We start from the raw sequence: 21551 nt of genomic DNA, 5'->3' as shown, positions 1-21551 counted from the left end.
CAGCATTATTCGCTAGTTTTTAAGGAATTATAAAGTCGGAATTAAATTGATATTTAAATATAAACATAAATACAAATACGAATAATCGTGGTTTATTTTTAACATGATTTCTAACTATATTAGGCATTGCAAATTCGACATACAGATATAAAGAAGAGGAAATAATTTATTATAATGATGAAACAGTTTAGCTTAGTTACCACGTTTGCAATGTATCCGCCAGCTCGACAAGGTGTATTTTTAATTTTAAACAGCGGTGCAATAGATCTATAGCAACCACCGTGCTACTTTTAACCATTAATTTAATTGTATTCTAGCATCGTCTCTTTTTAGGGAGGTTAGCTGAAAGATTTCTTTAAACGAGGGTGGATGATGTTTGAGAAACTCTGCTCTAGAGTATCCTTCTTCCTGCGAACGACACGCCTGTCCTACGGAGGCGTCGCCGTTCGCGTCACACGATGCACAAAAGAATCACTATGACGGGTCTGGTTGTCGGTATTTTTTTCTCCTTTAGAACGTGTCATTGTCAAAGGTGAGCTGGAAAACAATGGCGCGCATCGCGTGCACGTATATCGAGCGCATTACTTCGATACTCTCGCAATTTACAAACACTACGAGACAATGATACAAATCTCAGCATCGTTATACTACACGACAGTCACCGTGCATCGTTAACCCTTTGCACTCGAGGAGAGACTCTTAGTTTTATATTTAATTTTCTCGGTTTCTGTATTATATTGGCAATATTTAGTTGTGATTTAATTCACAGGGATTCGATCCTTCAGAACGTTGGCATTGACACGTGCCACAATCGTCAAGGGCCGATAAGACCGTCATTGACTTTTCGAGTTTGAGGTAATTTACGGTCATAGCGTAATACACTGTCTCTCAATGAATAATTAAAATAAACAAATTTGATAAATTATTTCTACTTACATTTAAATTAAAAATTCATTTTACCATGTTGAATATAACTAAATAAATACAATGAATACATGAAAGAAAAGAAACATAAAGTTGTTAAAAATAAAATTAAATGTTTCTTAATTAATACTAATCTTATTAATAAAAATACTTCTCTAATTAAATTTAAAGAAATAGGTGCAGATATATTAGAGGAACATGATAGAAATCAAATTAATGTTATCGAAGGTATAAATGTTATAAACCGTTTATTCAATGTTATAAAAAAATATTTTTGTATACATGTATATGTACATGCAATTAATAATTGCATCATTTCTTTAAATGAAAATGCATATTTTCTCCTACGTAGATCGAATCTTCTCGTCATTCTACGTGGAAAAGTATCGGAGTAAATTGGTAAAAAAAAGTCGTTAGTTCGTGTGGTACTTAAACAATTATCTGTTATGCGAAATCATTTTTTTTTGTCAGCTGTAAAAAATTCGTCAAATATTCACCAAACCATTTGGAATAATTACTTCACGTTAACACAAAGGGGCGAAATACTTGGCAAGTTGCCATATTCGCATTTGTAGCTCACGATTAAAAAAATGGACTTCGAAAGAGGATTTTTGCGACTCACCCCTTTTCACTCCCAAATGGATTTTTTTATCGAATTTTCTGGGATGAAAGCGCTTCGCGAGGGACATCGATTTCTCCTCGCATTAGGTTTGGTCGAAAGTCATTTTGAGAGAGGACGAGAATGAGCGCGATAGTCTTCGGTGGATCGTTGAAGTGATTTCGATGAAAGTTTTTCGAGAAAATGGCAGAAAAGCGTTCCGTTTGTTCTTAAGGGTTTTATCGATTGCGAAACGTGAAAGAGATGTTTAGAAAAAATCAAATCTGTTTTAGAAGATGCCAGTCTTGAACATTTAATGGAAAACATTTATCTTTTTGCTTACTGTAAAATCTTTCCCTAAAAAAAATTTCGAATTTACGAAAGTTCGAGACGTCGTAAATTGTAACAATATAAACTATGAAGAAATTATTCTAACAAAAACTTTATTACAATTTACAACATATATTCAGAGTCAAGTAATAACATTTGTTTAATTATCCACAAATTAGTGGCACAAGTTTTGTTAAATTATAATTAATTTGTACGGTGTAAATGATAGTTTAAAATTTGTAACGCATCGAAAGTCAGAAAAGGCTTGTAAATAAATGAAAAAATGGTACTAATTGTACAGTTCCAAGGATCAAATGAGCAAACATATTTTTCTACGCTCTTATAGAACGAGTTTACTTTAAGTGACCTACATAAACGAATCATTGATTGCGAGAGTTACTGACATTCCATTCCGTCTCTCTCTAAATGACATTTATGTCAAACTAACATTCTAAAGCAACAAAGTGGCTACTAAAACTTTACTTACAATAGTCAATAAATACTATAAAGTATTTGTAAAACTTCACTTGAACGGTTACTAAAAATATCGATCAGCAAAATTATTATTCGTACGATTAATGTACACGTTTGATGTCTGACACAGTTTCCAAATCATAAAACTAAGATCGTTAACGTAATGTATGTAAAATTTACTTACGGTAGTCAAGGAGTGTCTACACTTTGTTTATAAGACTTAGTTTATAAGTTCTTATCAAATACAACTGAAATTTATCATAGCATCAAATGTAAACAAACGTAATTACCACCAATGCAATTATTTCATGCGATCGATACATCGCACAATATTCAAGCCATAAAACTCAAAAACTGCCCTAGAACGGAGAGTACCTCCTCGTGAAATCTCTGCACTGCGTTTTCAAAATGGTGGGATTCAGGCGAAATGGTATAGCTGAAAAGGGAATAGTGCGCACAGTCAATCCCATAAATATTCGTACCCTCGATGTCTATTGAAGATGTTTGACTAAATTATATAATAGTGTTTATATTACCGAATGAATTGTTCATTATAAGTATGTATTATAAGTATGTATATGAATGAGCTTATATATATTTATATAAAGGTGTCCCAAATTAATATATCACGGAATTTCCTTGTCGTAAAACTAAGAAGCTACCCTAGAAAGAGAGATGCGCATCTCCTCGAGAGATCTCTTGACTGCGTTTTCAAAATGGCGTGAGACGGCCGAGATGCAACAACCGAAAAAGGAGTATAGCTTCATGGTCACGACCCCCGAGGTGCACAGGACAGTGTGTTCTCCCGTGGAGGCTTCGGCCGGGTAACGATTTCACGGGTCGTTGTCGTGGCTTCGGGTCGGTCACTGATCCACAACGATGATCCTGAGAAGCCGTGGTAAAAGTTTATACCGTTACGGCAGGGAGGGAGATGTCGTGCAGCGAATATACGCAGCGCTGGCCGAAACGTGCTCTCGAGGCATCGCGGAGAACCGGAAGCTCTAGCAACGCGACTCTCCTTCGGGATTACACCGATGGACAGTAAATTATTCCTAGGCCTTTGTCCGACTCTTCCTTTCTTTTTTTTTTCTTTTTTTTTTTTTTTTTTTTTTGTTCGACGACAACGATGGTTGTTGTCGAGTCTCCGGGTCCCTCCTATTCTCGATCGCGTCTCCTCGCGTCCTTTTATTACCATTCGTCTGCGAAACGTTGCAACGAAGGTCGAGGACCATAATCCACTGCGAATCCATTCCCGGCGTGACGAACATAAGTTTCTGACTTGTAAACGAAGTTTACAAAGTTACACAGTCTACAAAGCCGTAACAAACATCATTCCATACGAATTCGAGACGATACACCACAGGGAGAATTTCAAATGAAAAGTCTCCATAAAAGTTTTGTACCCCTCAGAGAATACGAGAAAATTATTACATTTTCATTACCATCTACAGACCTCCATTGCTGAAACGTGTGTTTAACTTCCATGAATCGTAAATGTACCAGCTACTGAAAATGAAAGGGTTCGTACGAACGTCTCAAGGTTCGCGTTTCGAAAACCGTGAAGATTGTTGCGCGCGTTAAGCTTACCCCTAATTGTAAACGATAGAATCGTTAACATTGTTGCCTTCGCCGGCGTCATCCTTCGAAGGACTTTCATGGCACGAATGCTAGTACACCACGCACACCACTGAATAAAGGTTGCGTATTTCCTGCAATTATCGTTTCTCCTAATTAACTACTACCTTAACGTGCAATTTCGAGGAGTGTACGCCGCGTTGTCGATTTACATCCTGTAGGTATTCAGTCTGCTTTGACTGGAAGTTTATACGGGAACGTCAGATTTCCATGATCTTCTTTTGTTTGTAAAAGTTGATTGCGCGGTTTTCTTCGTACCTCGACTACCGACGGAAGTCGGCAGAAGGAATTTTAATGAAATTACTCCGTTAATTTCGGAAGATACATTTGTCCCTCTACAAATTCAAATATAATCAAGCAATGTCGAGTAAACTGTTCGTGTACAAGTTGTAATTATTTATGCAGTATCTGGTGTTTTGTCGATTCTATTCGATATTTGAAACTAAATAATCGCATAAGTTATTCAGCGTTGGAGGCTAAAATTAATTTTAAACAAACGTTATCGACTAATGGAGATTAATACCGTTGTTTTTATGTGATATATATTGCATCGAGTTATAATAGAAGCTGTACGTGATGCATTGTTCAGATCGCATTTGAGATTGTAGGCATTATTTATTTACGAACGGTAGAAAAGGAATTTTGCTTTTTAATCAGACGCAAGTTGTATAAAATATATTCGATTTTTTATTTTCAAATGGAAGTGTAAACGAGTACAATTAAACGCGAAAGATGATGTCGTTTAAGCGTCCACCACAACTACGTTGCCAGGCGTATTTTATTATTGAAAAATAAAATTCTTTTGAAAAATCCTTTGTACCTTCTATCGTCAAACTTCCATATATAATTTTTTGTTTTGCTTTAATCGTAGAATCTCTCTGATACGTCGACACATGTCCATCCAGCGTATTATGCAATCGATGCGTGTCAATCAAGGTGCACCCACTCGCATTGAATCGTGCATGCATAGTAAAGTTGCGTCTCTCTCTCTCTCTCTCTCTCTCTCTCTCTCTCTCTCTCTCTCTCTCTCTCTCTCTCTCTCTCTCTCTCTCTGTCTCCTTCCTCAACTTCCTTCTTTATTTCTAATCTTTAAGAAATAAAAAGTCGATACTTTCAAAATTCTTGACTAGAATATCCCCTCAACTTTCGCACTTCCTACTTTTCATTGCGCTCATCTCTTTCTGTTGGCGACGATTCTGTTTTATCCCGGGATCTGGTTTATGACTGGGGAATGTTGTCGATCTCGTGAGAACCACTGTTGAAATGAATGAGACCCATTCACCGATCCGTGGAGCCGATCACGCCAGCCGGTCTGACGACGTAATTCGATAGGAATGTATTTTCCTACGAGGAAACTGAACAAAGCTAACCCCGAAGCGTGGGGTCAATTTTCTTCGAAAATTAGCGACCTTCCGAAGAGTCTTGATCGTTGACGTCACAATGTCGTGCTATGAAAACGAATGGCATTCTTCCTATTATAAATAAAAAGAATTTGAACCGAATGAAATAATCTAAATATTCTCGAGCGAATTTTTTTTCTTTTTTTTTTTTTTAATTATATTTGCTGGTTGCATCTTTGCTGGTTAGCTCTCTGGAGTGAATTGTAAATATTTTCTTATTACATTATTGCAAACTGAGGCGATTCTGAACCACAATTTCCAGTTCTTACACTAATTCTAATATCACGTTTAACTTATAGTTTTTGTCATTGTCCTATATCAGGTTTTCTTTCAGAAAAGTTAGAACAGTTTTACGAAGTTTGAAGTCGTAAAGTTGTCGTTGGATAGTTGGGAATAAGATTGTTTGTTGTAGCAATCGCATTTTATACTGGACATTGGTAATTTTTATTGAGCAAGGAACGGATCGTAAGTTGCTTGCATTTTATTCGTCGTTCAAAACTTAAATGGAATTTTGATCATCTCTGTTAATGAAACCACTGCACACTTCTTAGAAGATAATGTTCTGATGTATTCAACACAAAGAATCATCCTATTGAAATGGAAAAACGTGCTTTTTGTATACCTACGTTCACGTCAATCGAAGATTGCTTTGTTTTGACACAATCTACCATTGTATATCAACACGTGTCGCAAATTCAAGTATGATCGAGGTCTTACAAGGAGACCATCAAACATGGTACCAATGGATTTTGATGAAACTCAAGTATCGTATATCTTATATTTTATTAATTAAATTATTAACACATCGGTTTGGCGAAAAGGAATATAAATAAATTTATGAATAAAAATGTGGATAACTCGTTATCCACATTTTTATTCATAAATAGCGCGTTGTTCATATTTTTATTTACAATTAACTCTTCGTTAAATAACGTTAATCACTTACTTATATTGTTTACCATCCCACACCGAATCGTTTTCACTTGAACCAAATGGGTAATTACAAAAATTATGTAATTTATGCGAATAAAACAATCATTGTTGTTACTATTGTAAAAAACATTACAGTTGTATTAATAAACATGTATACGAAACTCTGGAATATATATAAGCATTTTATGAATATGAATACCCCCATTTCTGCTCCATAACAGTTGGATGGTATTTTAAAATAAGTTTGCGACTCACTTGGAACGGACGATTTCATTTAGGATACCCAAGTTAAAATTAACATTCGTTAAAAAATGTATGAAATCAATCATTCCTGACTCACGTATCACTGTTAAACAAATTTTCTGCCTCGTAAACAAATACACATTTCATTGAAATTTAGTTCGTTTACAATGAATCGATATCGTTATCGTCGACGGCGCATAACACTGTTGTTAGTTACATTAAGGGCCACGGACGTGCTACCGAGAATTCTAACAAACACGGTTTATCGCCTGGCACACTCGATCCTTCTGAAATGCATACCGTAGTCGCGTGCGTTGTTTGACTAACAAACCAGTGTCTTATCTGGCCTTACTTTTTGCTCTACATCCCTCCTCGTGCATCACACTCCCTCTTTGCGCTTCGAGTTCGGTATTAAGGGCTACTCGTTTGTAACACGAACCTCCAAATAACAATTAAATGTCTGTGACTACAATAAATAAGCACCAATTGACTTGTCATCATTTGTCAAAAATCAAAATTCAACATGTTTCTTTACCTTCGTTACTTTTCAACACGTATAACTCAATATTTTAATATTTCAGTCACGAATAAATCTTAACGCAATCAAAAGAAATTCATGTAACATTTTTTACAACTCCATCTGTAAGAAATCCAAAAAATATTTGAAATATTAGGTTGTCCGAAAAGTTTCTTTCGCTTTATTAACAAGTAATACGCACAATAATGCGTAATACATGCACGATAGTTTATGTTTTATGTTACATTACTGAATCGTGCACGATTCATTTTGCTGGATTACTGTTACGACATGAGTATCTATGAAATTAGATTGTATATTTATAGAAACACGACCATATAAAATAATTGAGTGCAACTCGCGAAAGAAACTTTCGGGACAACCTAGAACAACCTCGGGACAACGTCAAAGATCGAAGATCGTCCGAAACTTTGAAATGGCGAATTTAATTCTCTATCGCAAACTACTAAGCGACACAAATTCCTACGTAATAAATCAACATGCAAGTGATTCCTTCGTTTGGTAATTTTCGTTATAAAAATTATACTCGAAAGTTCCACAATGGGCGATGATTGAAGAGATAGAGAAAAAAACCTTATGGAATCTTAAGCAATCGCTGGCATATTGAGCACCCATAGAAAACGTCGCGTGTAGTTATCATCGAGAAACGAGTTACAGCCATGATGACTCACGTGCAGAGTTTTGCAATAGATGCAAAGAACGCTTGTACCGAGGTCCGACCAGTTGTAGTCCCAATAATGTAATCTTTGAATTCCCACGTGTCAGTGGACCGAAAAAGCACTCCCTAAGGGTACAAGTTCTATCGTGTGTCCACTGTCCGGGTTATAAACTGCTCAAACGTTTTCCTTTCGGAGTGACTAGGAGAGTGACCATTCACAGAAGAATGCCTGAATTTCCTTAACACTTTATTTACCGGAAGCCTACTTATAGGCTTTTTAATTGCAGTATTTTGTTATTCGAATCTATTTACCGTGTATTAATTATTTATAAATTAATGTGGATTTCGTTTCTTTCATGAAGTTTTAAAAATGTAACAATTGTACAAATATTTATTGCTTCTGTATTTCCATCGATTTATTGTTCTTAACTTCCCGATTTATAGGGAAGTTATCGTATTTGTCCCTGAAATGAAAAATCGATTTTTTAGCAGATCTCCATGTTTCAAGGTTATTGGAGTTATTTTAGTCTATTTTTAACAAATTGTTCGCGCGCGCGCGTGTATGTGTGCGTGCGTATGTATGTACGTACGTATGTAAACAAATTGTTCGTTAACGTTTTCTAAAAAACTAACAGCGAGATCGAAATGATCGATGACGCAATCGATGTATATCAATCTAGCTTAGAGCTGATTAGATCTTGTTCTAATTCGGTCTAGTAGTTTTTTTAGTTTTTTTTAAGAAAATTTAACTCAATAACGCAATGTAGATGGGACAATATAAATTTATGAACGTATAACTAAACGGAAATAATATATATACATATATCACTATTATTACATTTGTATGCGTATGTGTACATACAGGGTGCTCTAAAATTATGGAAACAGTCAAATATTTCCAAAATGGAACATTTGTGAGAAAAATGATTTAGAGAAATGTTTTAGGGTTTCAAAAATTCTATCGAACGATCGTGTCCGTTTTCAATTACTTCTCTCCAGTCTTCTGATTTCTGTTGCTTGGCTAAAGAGTTACTATCTCCTGTTGCAGTATTATAACTGTCGCGAACAAACGTCTACATTGTGCTCCAATTCGTCGTTTATTATTCGAGGAAAATCTCGCCCGTCTCTGGAACAGCGATTTCGCTGCGAAAGAGCTTAAAGGCGAGGATCAGCGAGCCGTGGGAACCGTTTGCGTTCAGCAGGCAGAACGGGGCTCTCCGATTTCCATCGCAACGATCTTCCCAGCTAACAACGACCCGGCCTTTCAATTTTGTTTACACGTAAACAATCGCGTAATCGCGTCGCGACCTGAAAAATTGTACGTTATTCGCGTCGACGAGATCTCGGATGTTGCTTCGTCGTTTCGTCGTTCGCGGAAAATGGCGACGATCGCGGCCGAGTACCGTAGACGTCGGCGTCGGCGACGGGTCGTTAAGTTGGTCAACCGTAGTCCTAAAATTCCGTTGAATTGAAATTCCACGGTGCTCGACTCGTGCTCCAAGGCAAAACGATCCCAGCAAACACACACGGTTCACGTACGGCTGGGAAGTGGGCGTAAATGGTCGCGAGATACGTACTTGTATGCTCCGTGGACACGGCTGAGCGAAGACGGAACAATTGCTACGGTCTTGGAAAATATCGAGAGGCACGCTACCAGCGAAGAACAGAAAATGTTTCTGCTTGTCAAGTTCCATCGCGCGAGATGCGTTTTATTTGGTCTGTCGCTGGTGATTTTTCGAAACGAGTGTCCCAGTGTCGGTTCGAATCACCGTGTCTTAGTTTTCGCAGAAACTCCTACGATATGACCTAATCGAAGTAAATGAATACTTTGGTCACCGTCGAGGACATCGCAACTCAACTTCCTAATTAAATCAGAATTAAAAATTTTGAACAATTACTTGGGTACCTTCCCACCAAAGCATCACTGGCAACGAAAAAGCAGACTCTCGTTGCAAGAGAAGCGACAACCATGACTCCAAATAATGAAATAGAAATCCCTTACCAAGACTCGATTACGAGAATACAACACTCATCGAAAGAAGAATGGAATAAAATATGGAACAACAAAAGAGCAAAAACTCGCAATATAACGCACGACTTTTACCAAACAGTATCCCAACGCTCCATGACCAGGAGAGAAGAAATAATAATGACTAGATTGAGAACTGGACATTCAAAAATCACACGTGAATACATATTAAAGAAAACGGACCCTCCCCACTGCGACTCCTGCAATAGGGAAATCACAACCGATCACCTACTATACGAATGCAGCAAATTCGATCAACAAAAAAGGAAGTATAATCTCAATCCAGAAGCAGCTCTAACATCCCACGAACATATGCAAAATACCATCAACTACCTCAAGGATACCAAACTCTACAGTAGTGTATAGCACCGCCACAAACCCAATCAAATTCGTCGCTAATTACCATGCGGTAGATGCGACGTAAAATAAATCCATATAAAAAAAAAAAATTTGAATTTTCCTCTCATCGATAACTGTTATGAACGATCGAAATAACTTTCTGTCGTCGACAACTGTTACGAGCAATTAAAATGAACTTGTCTCATTGATAATTGTTATGAGCGATCAAAATGAATTTCTTTCGTAGATAACTGCTTTGAGCGTTCGAAAATGTATCGGATACTAATAACCGTTTTTTGTAACCAAAAAGTTTAAAAATCTAAATTTTTTAATCATTTCATTCTTCGATATTTTTTCCTTATATTCTGTGTTGATTGTCTTGCGCTTCAATAATAATCAATTTTTTTATTAATGACTTGTATCGTTGACAATTTTAGAATAACTGTTATATTTTAACCGTGGTGCTAGCAATGAGTACCAGTGACCTATAAAGGGTTAAATATAATCGAAATAGCATCATCGCTTAAATAATTGAAGCAGCGACGAAAACGGATAGAAATAATTCACCGATACGTATTATATCTCGCATGTTTTATCACGCTGTCACCTATTACTGAATCTTTTCTCATTGTATCGGCTATCGTTGCATTTATCGCTTCACGAATGCTATACATAGATGTATAGCACACGGTACCTCTAGTGAACAGCTTCTCGCGATGCAACAAAGAAAGTTATATCCAGCCAAGGAAGGCGTGGCAGCATTCTTCAGACTCACGCGAGATGGTTGAATCATAATACTCATAATTGAAGTCATAGGTGAATTACCGACGAATCACACGTCATGCGAAGTAACTCTTCTTTCTTAAGTCTGTCTTAACACGTTGACCGCCATGTCGCTCGCAGTGCTCTTCACTGAACGGCTAAAAAAATTAATTCCGAAAGTCGGGTATCAAACGAAATTGAATTTAAATGAAATTTATAAATTTCACTAAAGTTACTATGTAGTTATCATGTAGTCTCCAACAGTTTATAATATTTAATCTTAGCAGAAAGTTTCAAGAATATTTGCCTGGCGGTCGACGTGTTAAATGATCGGCATGGTTATAGCGGGTATCGAGTGAAATTATTCCACAAAAGAAAACATCGCAGCGATCAGATCGGATCAGTGTAAAGAGAAACGGTTTGTGGAAGGTCGTGTTAAGACAACGTAAAGACCAACCGGAAGTAACTGCCCCCTACTCCATTGAGTCGTCGAGAGGCAACGACGAATATGGTGACGTGTCTCTTGGTTTACCTGGGTTGGTTCAACGATGAGTCGATAAAAAGACATCCTGTTTCGTACTCGGCTCCCCAGGCATCGAAGTCTCCGTTTCGCGCGGAACAGAGGTGAAACGTTTCTCAAAAGTTCACCGACGCGTTCGCAGCGTTCTCGAAATTTACTGACTCAGGTTCCAGACAAAGCAACGGAAATAACGAAAACCACTCCGACGAATCCTTTCTTCTATTTTTCTATATTTTTTATTGCATCGTGATATATTCTGAACTTGGTCTACTATTTATTTATGGGAACTGCTGTAATTTCCTGATATTTTACTTGATTTCTGTATAGTTAAAATTACGTCTTCTTTACTTCAACTTCTTTACGTCAACTTATATTTTTCATAATATAGGTTGATTACTTGAGAAGAGCTTCATTGAGTAGCAACAAAGAGGAATCTAAGGGATTAAATTATTTAATCTTAGCTTTATAATTTTATTTTTAATGAAAGTTGGTAAATCCATAAATGAAGAAGGAATTATCTTAAACCTCTTTCTTTACATGTAAATTTAACACCAAACTTTTACCTGTATCGATAAGAATGATATTAAAGACCTTGTGTGACTACGTGTAAGTTTCTTTATTTATTGTGCGACCGAACATCGGTCATTGTTCAGTTGATTTATACAAGAGATCGATGAAACATGGAAGAAAAATGGGAGTCTACATGATACATTAGAAAGGAGTTTACTGTTAGAAAGTATAACGAAGACATTCCTCCAGAAGAACAGAGTTCTTGTTAACAAGAAGCATCCACTGCGCGGCAGTTGTCAGGCATAACTCGGGAAAGCATAGCGTGCATTACAGGCTATGATGAAAAGGAAACAATGACAGTGAAATCGTAATTCAATGTGGCAATATCTTTAATTCTTGGAAGAATTTGCAACAAAACAGTCGATCCAAGGATAAATAATTGCGATAAATTCTTTAAAGGAAGAATCCTATTTTAGCTGTCACTGTTACTAATTTTGTCTTGTATGATGTTTTTTTTTTTTTTCGCGAAGATAGACATCAGTTGATTGTTACAGAATAAATTTATTTTCAAACATAGAAACGTAATAATACTATTACTCTTCAAACCTAGACAATCGTAACAATAAAAAGGAACATAACGTTTCAATTTTAAATAAACGCAATTCATTTTTACCTAAAATGTAGATATAAATATATAAATAAATATAAAATAATTAATTTTTCTTCTCCATTCGTCAATTTTTGTAGACAGTTACACTATTTAGATTAAATCTGATTCTTTTTTTTTTTGTATATTACGGGTTAATGATCATGTGAAGTTGCTATGGGATAAAAATATAGAAATAACGATATCATAATTTCAAGCAAAAAATGATATTTTGTTATTTCGATAAAACCAATCGGTATTTCGAAATGGTTTGAGTTACTTTAAAATCATATTTTCAGACGGAAAATCAGAAAAAAACGTAATGTTTACATCATCAACCGTATACAATTAAGAAAAGAAATGAAATATAACCCGAAAATCACATTCCCCTCTTCCTCTTTTATGCAGAATATAAATGAATAAATAAAACGAATAAATTTTAATATTCTTTTATACAGAGTAGATTAAAATCTAACGAGTCGCAAATAAGTGTGTTGCACATCAAGTAAACATGAGCAACTATACTAACATGTAGTAGCTCTTCACTTCCGTGACATACTTTCAACGTTTCGATGAGTACACAAACAATATCTTTCGACATCCAACATACATTGATCGTAATCAGGTGGAATGCAACGCGCGCGTGCATTATCGCAACCGAAATAGGAAGTGGAAGGTGATAAGAAAAATTAGGGCAGTCACGTAGCTAATCAACTACAGTGTCTTGTTTCTCGATAAATATTTCGTATAAATGTTTCTGTCATTGAGAGAAAACTTTTAATATTTTTGGGAGGTAACATTTTATGGCGATTTACTTCCTATGCAATTTGTCCAAAACTACAGTTACAAGTAGTACGTAAATGAAATATTTAATTATTCAAAGTTGTTCGTACGTTTCTATCATTGAGAGAAAACTTTTAATATTTTTGGGAGATAACATTTTATGGCGATTTACTTCCTATGCAATTTGTCCAAAACTACAGTTACAAGTAATACGTAAATGAAATATTTAATTATTCGAAGTTGTTCGGACGTGTCTGCCATTGAGAGGAAACTTTTAATTTTATGGAAAGCGAAATGTTATGGTAATTCCCTTCCCGTGCAATTTCGATGCATACATTACGGTATAACGTCCATTATACGAATCTCTGTTATTAGAAATGTCAATCATCCAAGTTCTCTACTAAACATGTATTTAAATGTTCATGTACCAAACGGAATAAAGCCTTATTGAAATAAGTCTCACTGTTCAAATTTTCCATAACAATTGCATAACTAAATTATAATACAAATTTAATATGAGTAATAATGGCATCAAAGTGGCATAATGACAATACATGAAAGAATAAAAATTGCACACTTTTTTTTTTATTAAGAATCTTTGAATGTATATATTAGAAAAAAAAAAAGGTTGTTTAGATGATTCGAGACATACAAGGAATATATTAAATAATTTCTTGTATGTTTCAAACGTCTTACAATATCTAGCAGCCATAAATATGCGGAATTGGCGAACATTAAATAAAGTAATTCGTTTCTAATATTTGTTCGTTTCTGTTATCTTACCCTAAATGTGATCCAAAAATATCGTTAAATTTTTCGCTATTAAATTAATCAATGATACATTAATTACTATTACTTCGCGATCTATTTATAAACGTCTACAACTAGACCTATAAATAAATGTAAAAATCAAATAAAGAAGTAAATCATACGTGCCTTACATATCCTTTAACTCGATCTTCTAAGAAAATGTTAGCCCCGTTCGAATTTATTCCACGAATAAACAAATTAATCAGTCGCGATTCACTGATCGATTTTCATAACAAAGATTCCTACTGTAGAAACACGATTGCGTTAACTCGAGCTAAAGTTGGTTGAAAATTCTATTCCAGTACTGACTAGCTTACTGGTGGTCACGGACGAGGCGCCGCAGGACATCAGGCACAAGATCTACGATGAACATCCACGGGAAGCATACTTCAACGGTTCGTCGTTTCTCAAGCTCGGCTCCTTCGTCTCGGTGCACAGGCACAGCGGTCTCAGCTTTCGAACCTGCGAGGGCGGCCGACTTTTCACCCAGAAGTACAACGATGACTCTGTCAGTCTCGAAGTGACCCCAGAGGGTCTCCTCTTCGTAGCCGTCGTTGACCAGCAGCGTTACATAGCGAGGCTGAACGCCAGGTTGCTGAACAATGCCTGGCACAACGTCAATCTATTTTTCAGACTCGGCAATCTCACTCTAAACGCAGCAGGTCATACACAGGTAATCCTGGCTTTCGAACGATTTTTATAAAAACGGCTGGCTACCCCTAATGTTTTGCACTTTTCTCGTCCCGTACAAAAACCGCTCGTCCTGATCGCTTACCTTCCTTGTTAGACATTTTTCTAAATATTGTAGCATCACCGCCCTCCTCCCCGCCAACCTAAGAATAAAGAGTCGAACATTCGAGGATTCGTCGGTTCGAATCCCTGTCTTATTCTTTCATTAGAAACATAATATACAACGAAATAGAAAAATATAAATTTCACTTACAAGAAACTACCAACGTTTAATATCCACAGTATACATGTATGAATAATATTCTATAAACTTGATAGAGGTACGAACGCTAAGAAAAAATCCTAGCAGTTTGGAAAATTATAATACAATTTAGGAATTGTTAAATCGTTTATCATTTTACATCCTTCGTGATTTTTATACAGTATTGATCCGCAATATTTCTGTTTAGGTAATCGCTAACGCGACTTACAATGCTGCGATTCTTACGCTTCCTGATTACGACATGAACGATTCCCTGATTGTCGGAGAAGGATTCAAGGGATGTATCCTGCAAGGTCCTGGTATTCTTTTTAACGGTTCCATCAATAATGGAGCTGCCTTTGGTCCCTGTCCTGCGGATAACAAAGGATGTAAGAATTCTTATATTGTTCTAGTGAAAATCCTAACGTACCGAATACGTGTAAACGTGTTTACCAAACAAAGAAACATATTTACAATCGGTACAAATATTCTTCGTTTGTTATACTTTCAATATTAGACCAAAATTATTTGTAATACTTCGATAGCTACCTTGTGCCGTTTAGCTGCAGTAATAATCAAGTCGATACATTGATTACTTTTAAAGAAAACAGCTGGCAACACTTTGCACGGGACACTTTGAATGAATATTATTTATCGAACACGTATGGAAACTTTTTCGGTCGAATCTTCATTTATATCTTATTTATCATATATATCTTCATTTATATATTTATAATTTCTTGAAATATCTGACTAAGTAAACGCTAGTATGTCCTTTTTTTATATATATATATATATATAAATATCATACATGGTAAATTTTCTCTAGAAAGGCACAGAATTAATTTCTACGTCAAATATAATACACACATGTACACGAGCAACGATAGTTAAAAGAAAGGTAATGTAACGAATGTAATTCGTGCGACACAGTCGATCGAAGCAAATTGAGTGAAAATCAACGGATAACGTCGAGTATTTAGAAAACGGCGCCGAATAGACGTGCTTCTCATTAGCGTTTAGTAAATGCAATTACTTCCAAAACGACACGATTACGTCATAATTCTTTCGTAGCTGCTTGTAAAATCGTCGGAGAATTCGAGTCTCTGCGCACTTTAGGAGTGAAGATCACGCATTGTTTACGTATCTCGTTCCTCGGTAGATTAGCAGTCACACGTGTGAAATCGTGTGTACCCACTTAAATAAGTAAAGAGTAGATTGCATGCCAGATATCTTTACGAAACTCTTCCAGGTGGTACGAGCGGACTCGGAGGTGGTATAGGAACAAGCCCAATTACCACCATGGATTTCTGCCATCACGAGCCATGCATGATGCATGGCAAATGCGTGTCACGGCAGGATCGTTATGAGTGCCACTGTTACGCCCGATATTCCGGGAACAACTGTCAAATTGACAATGGTAGACATCGATGTCGAATACGGGATGTTTGCACAGACCTGTGGAATAGAAATAGATTCATGGCCTTGAGAAAGTACACCTTGCGCGAATCATTGGACCATTCTTGTGTCAACGTGCGTACAATCTGTCGAGAAACGAAAGGAAGAATAGAACTGTTCTTTGGTGTTTCAAGGAATGAGAATGTTTAACCATTTGGAATTTGAGTTTTACACGTAGATTTAGCTTTAGTCGGCTAAGTGACATTTTAACACGTTGAACCCCACGTCACCCACCTATGGATGACGGAGCTTTTCACTAAAGAATTTTAATAAATGATTTGAAGGAACTAAGTATCGACGAAAACAAGTCTCGATAGAATTCGTGAATTTCGATGAGAATTCAAAAATCAGTAATACGATAAGTGTTAGATTCTATCGTTTCTAATTGTCTCGAGACGAAATTTTTAGTCCTGTAGACATTTCCATGCGAGTCAGTGTGACAGTCAACGTGTTAAGGGGATCATTCCGCGTGACGGCTGTTTTTTTTAAGGTTCCTTCGGAATTTATTATAGCGAAATGAAAAAAAAAAACACAGAGCTCTCAAATTTTTACTATATATTTATTCAGACTTTAACTGTGACTATGAATTTTTGAAAGCGAAAATATAACGTGGATCGCTAGATTTATCGGTTGTATGGTACCCATGTAAAAAAGAAGGTAGGTGAACGGCGTCCATGGTTCCGGCAGACTGGCTAATCTTAAAAAAAAAAAAAAACCAAAGTGCATGTTAATCTGTAGATGGATGGCTATCGCCAGAACTAGGATCTTTTAAGAATCTTGAAAATTCAATTTTTTATACGCATTTAAACATCAAGACCAAAAATTTCATGATCTTTAACGACTACTTGTTTATGAAGAAAGAAAAAGGGTTCAATATTTTTCAAAAATCCTAGTTCGTGCGATAGCCATCCACCTATAGATCAACATGCAGTTTGTTTTTTTTGCCGGAATCATAGACGCTGTTCGCCTACCAGACCAAACGGTAGAGAATTGAAACAGCGTTTTTGTGACAAGAATTTATAACTAAAACAAATGTTTCTATTTAGACGTTAACATGCACAAAACTTGCCGCATTGAACCACAAAAAAATGTCTTCTCGTACATTTTTCAAGTATATGTATATCATCTGTAGAGAAGAATATTTTGTTTCAATTTTAAATCTTACTTTTCTCCAGCTATGATTTGCACATGATCATACAATCATTGATAATATTCTCGGTATTGTTCCTTTCGTCTAACGGTACAGCGTTGACTTCATAAAACACACGTACATATAATCGAAAACGAAGTAGCAGCATTAAATAATAAACATCGAAGATTGTCGATGAAGGATACCTGGCCATGAACTCTCTTTTTAATCTTCATGGATGTTTCTTGTACGATATTCTCTTGTCTGAATCTTTCTTGGCTGTCGGCTTGCGGAATTCAATGAAAATGCTCGTAGTTGTTGTCGAATAAAGTGAGATTAGTCCGCAATTAAGAGTAGATGCTGCATGGATAATTACGCGGTCGACCTTTCAATCGTTTGCGGATGCCTTTACGCACAGCATTTCGTGCGAGTACACGATCGCGCTGAACGTATAATTTTAATTATGGGAACCGAACGCATTGGATAACGGGACACCACAACTTCTCGCAGTTTTCATCGTTATCATTATTTTCCATTTCAACGCGCGCATCGCTAATGTATCTATCGGCTGCTTTTCAAACTAGAACCATTATTGTACAGTTCCAAAAGAACCTCTTTTATTTTAAGTATGGAGTCCTACGATTAGTTTTCAGTCATCTTCAGAACCCTACATAAAAATGTTATTAACTAAAAATTAATAAATAAAATTAAACTTAATGCTTTGCATGGTAAAATTGTGGCAGTACAAAATAATTACAACAACAATGAAAACAGTAATAATAATAATGTTTCGTCAACATTTCTGTATACTGGTGATCAGACTGTTATTGTTACGTAAAGAATTTTTTATTATTATCTATTGAACGAAAGTCTTGTAATTTAACTTTTCTTTCCTCTTTGCTTTCCACGGATTGTGTTAATTATGATATATTTAAACCAGGAAGTTCAGATACGTATTGAAAACATGCTTGATTGGATTATTATTGGCTTATTATTGTTTACTTTGAACGCTCTATTAATTGAAATGCTCATTGATCAATTTGGCTGAAGGGCACTTTTGACACTCTTATCCGGCTAGACCCTTTACGCTTATCAAACGTTGGTTTAATAGCTACTGGAATGATCTACCTTAACCAAGCCACCTGAATATTCCTCGTGATACAAACATCGTAAACTATCTTAAAGACACTAATTTATACAATACAATATAGTATATAATTCCACTAATCGAATCTCAATGAAATCTGTCTCTGGTAACTAAGCAGTAGATGCGACGTACAATAAAGATATTTTATATGCTATTTTAGTGGTATCGAGTCTCTTTTTTTTTTTTTTTTTTGGAAATTCTCAATTTATTTGCGTCGTCGCAATTGGAAAATATATTCAATAGCCTGGTGTAGGTGGTCCACCCAGTATCGTATTTCGTTTTTGTAATCTCTCTCTCATGGTTACTTTCTTCTACCTGGCAATAGGTGTCTGGATGTTGGGTGTCACTGGCGTCACATAATTTTGCACAGTGCTATCATTTGGTGTTAACACGTTGGCTGCCAAGCTAAATCTCGTGAAAATTGTTCTAAAGTTAACATTTTGTCTCGAGACTATTGGAAATTAGATAATTTAACATCTGTCGTAGTATTTATTTTGTTTAACGTCGTCAAATTCACGAATCCTGTCCAGAATTTTTTCTATTATTGTCTCACCTTTGAAATTAATTTTGTCAGTTCCTTAATAAAGAGTCCTGTCACCCATTTCCGGATGACGTGGCCACCAACGTGTTAAAGGCGCTCTCTTACTAATTTTCCTAGCTATCTCATCTGCAAACTCACTAAAATCTCGTGTAAAACATCCGCCAGGTCCACCGTGTGCGAACAACCCGTGTCGGAACGGCGGCACGTGCAACGAGGACCAGAAAGGAGACTTCAGCTGTACTTGCAAACCAGGATTCACCGGAACATTCTGCGAATCGCAGCTAGGCGTGCGTCTTTGCGAGCAGAGTCCCTGCAGAAACGACGGTGTGTGCTTGGCGCTCACCGACACCGAGTACAAGTGCGAATGCTTGCCCGGATGGACGGGGAAGAATTGCGAGACCAACTTCAACGAGTGCTCCTCGAATCCATGCAGGAACGGCGGGGCGTGCATCGACGGTATCAATAACTATACCTGCATATGCGATAGAACTGGGTACGTTTAGGACATCTTTTATGAATTGGGATCAATGGAGTTTTTCAAACTGGCACCGAGCTCAGTATTTATTTCAATCGCGGACCACACCGCTCTACAATCGGCTAAATATGATATATAGTTACTCTCAGTTCCGAGACTAGACGTAATATTCTGCGGGGCTTTAATAACGATTACGCTTAATACATCACGTTTTAAAAATTTGTAAAACAATACCTCATTTTCAGCGTCCTTAACCGGGCTCCTCTCTGAAACCCAAGGTCGAAACGATCATTATTAGACCGTGGATACGTTTTCAATGATTTTATTTTGCAAAAGATCCTAATTACTATCCTAATTACTCTAAATACACAAACTGGTTTTCCATCTCGCAAGCGTCGAATTTCATTTAAAATTATCAACCATATCGTTTCTCGTTGCAGGTACGAAGGCGTAAATTGCGACATCGATATAGACGAGTGCCTGGCGAACCCATGTCTGAATAACGGTGTGTGCTTTGACAATTATGGTGGTTACATTTGCCATTGCCCGAGCGGTTTCGAGGGCCAGAACTGTGAACTGAATTTGAACGAGTGCCTGACGAATCCGTGTATGCACGGCGGCGACTGCGTGGACGAAGTGGGCTCCTATCATTGCACTTGTCCACCTGGATACACCGGTCGAAACTGCGATCTCAGGAGCTTATGCGAGAACGCAGCGTGTCCACTGAATAGCATTTGCGTGGAAGACGCTCACGGCCCGCAATGCGTCTGTAATCCTGGATTCATGGGCAATCCTCCAAATTGCACTATCAATTACTGCGCGAGCAATCCGTGCGAGAATGGGGGTACCTGCACGAGCAACAAGGACGGTTACAACTGTACTTGTCCACCGGAACGAAAAGGTAAGCGATCACATTTATCGTATCGCAAACCAATGTCGATCTGAACTTATTAAACACGTTGACTGTCCGCTAAATCTAGGAGATTTCTTTAGCTAAGAAGCGCAGCTACCTCGTTGGAACAATGATGCATGGTAGCCTGGGTTGATGTGCAAGTTCGTGTAGGTTTATTTTAAACACGAGTTTAGCTATCGTTCGATAACTCCTTCCTTTATTTTGTCTGCCCACTCGAGTCTTGCTCTTCGTTACTTGATTGGAAAGAAGAAGATTCGAGTGCTGACAAAGATGGAACTAAGAAAATGTATCTTAAAGCTTACTTCATTTCTGATAGCTTCCTTTCTCCTCTGTAATCTTGAATTTGAAACCTCTCGCTACTCGACTGACATAAGAAGAGTCAATAGCAATACTATGGAAGAGTAAGGGAAATATCGAATGGCACTTAACCCTTTCCACTCGAGGCCTTTTTTTCTGGTATCTACCAGCAACTCGAGATGTTTCTTAGCATTCTATTGCCATGAATTCTAAGCTATCTAGATTTGAGAATAAGGTCACCTTTATCTCGCCGACAATCATTTTATTGACACTTCGAGCTCCAGAGAAATGAAACCTAAAGAAACATTAAGTATTGTAGATTTGCTGCGCGAAACCTAATGCTGACTGAGAGTCCTCTCTGAGAGACCTCTCGAGTCCAAAGGGTTAATACATGGTCATAGAGGTATAAAAATAAACCTGCATCAACGTTTACGACTGGAAAAGATAGTTATTTATTACTATGACAATCTAATTGTCTCTTCGAAGGTTTGAGATTCGAGATTTCGAGTACAGACAGTCGATGTGTTA

The 21551-nt window shown here is 36.8% G+C and overlaps 1 protein-coding gene across 1 annotated transcript in view; it reads left to right on the top strand.

The window, feature by feature from the left end:
* LOC128891165 (protein crumbs) overlaps positions 1–21551 on the top strand; it is a 254301-nt gene that overhangs the window by 219114 nt on the left and 13636 nt on the right. The window contains exons 3-7 of the mRNA XM_054150419.1: positions 14435–14805; positions 15272–15452; positions 16316–16483; positions 19504–19831; positions 20254–20714. Of these exons, the coding sequence (XP_054006394.1) occupies positions 14435–14805; positions 15272–15452; positions 16316–16483; positions 19504–19831; positions 20254–20714 (1509 nt within the window). The remainder of the gene's footprint in view (positions 1–14434; positions 14806–15271; positions 15453–16315; positions 16484–19503; positions 19832–20253; positions 20715–21551) is intronic.

This window comes from Hylaeus anthracinus, unplaced genomic scaffold (genome assembly GCF_026225885.1).
Source record: "Hylaeus anthracinus isolate JK02 unplaced genomic scaffold, UHH_iyHylAnth1.0_haploid 12001, whole genome shotgun sequence".
NCBI lineage: Eukaryota > Metazoa > Arthropoda > Insecta > Hymenoptera > Colletidae > Hylaeus > Hylaeus anthracinus.
Note: the sequence above shows the minus strand (reverse complement) of the source record. Positions and strands in the feature narration are given on the sequence as shown.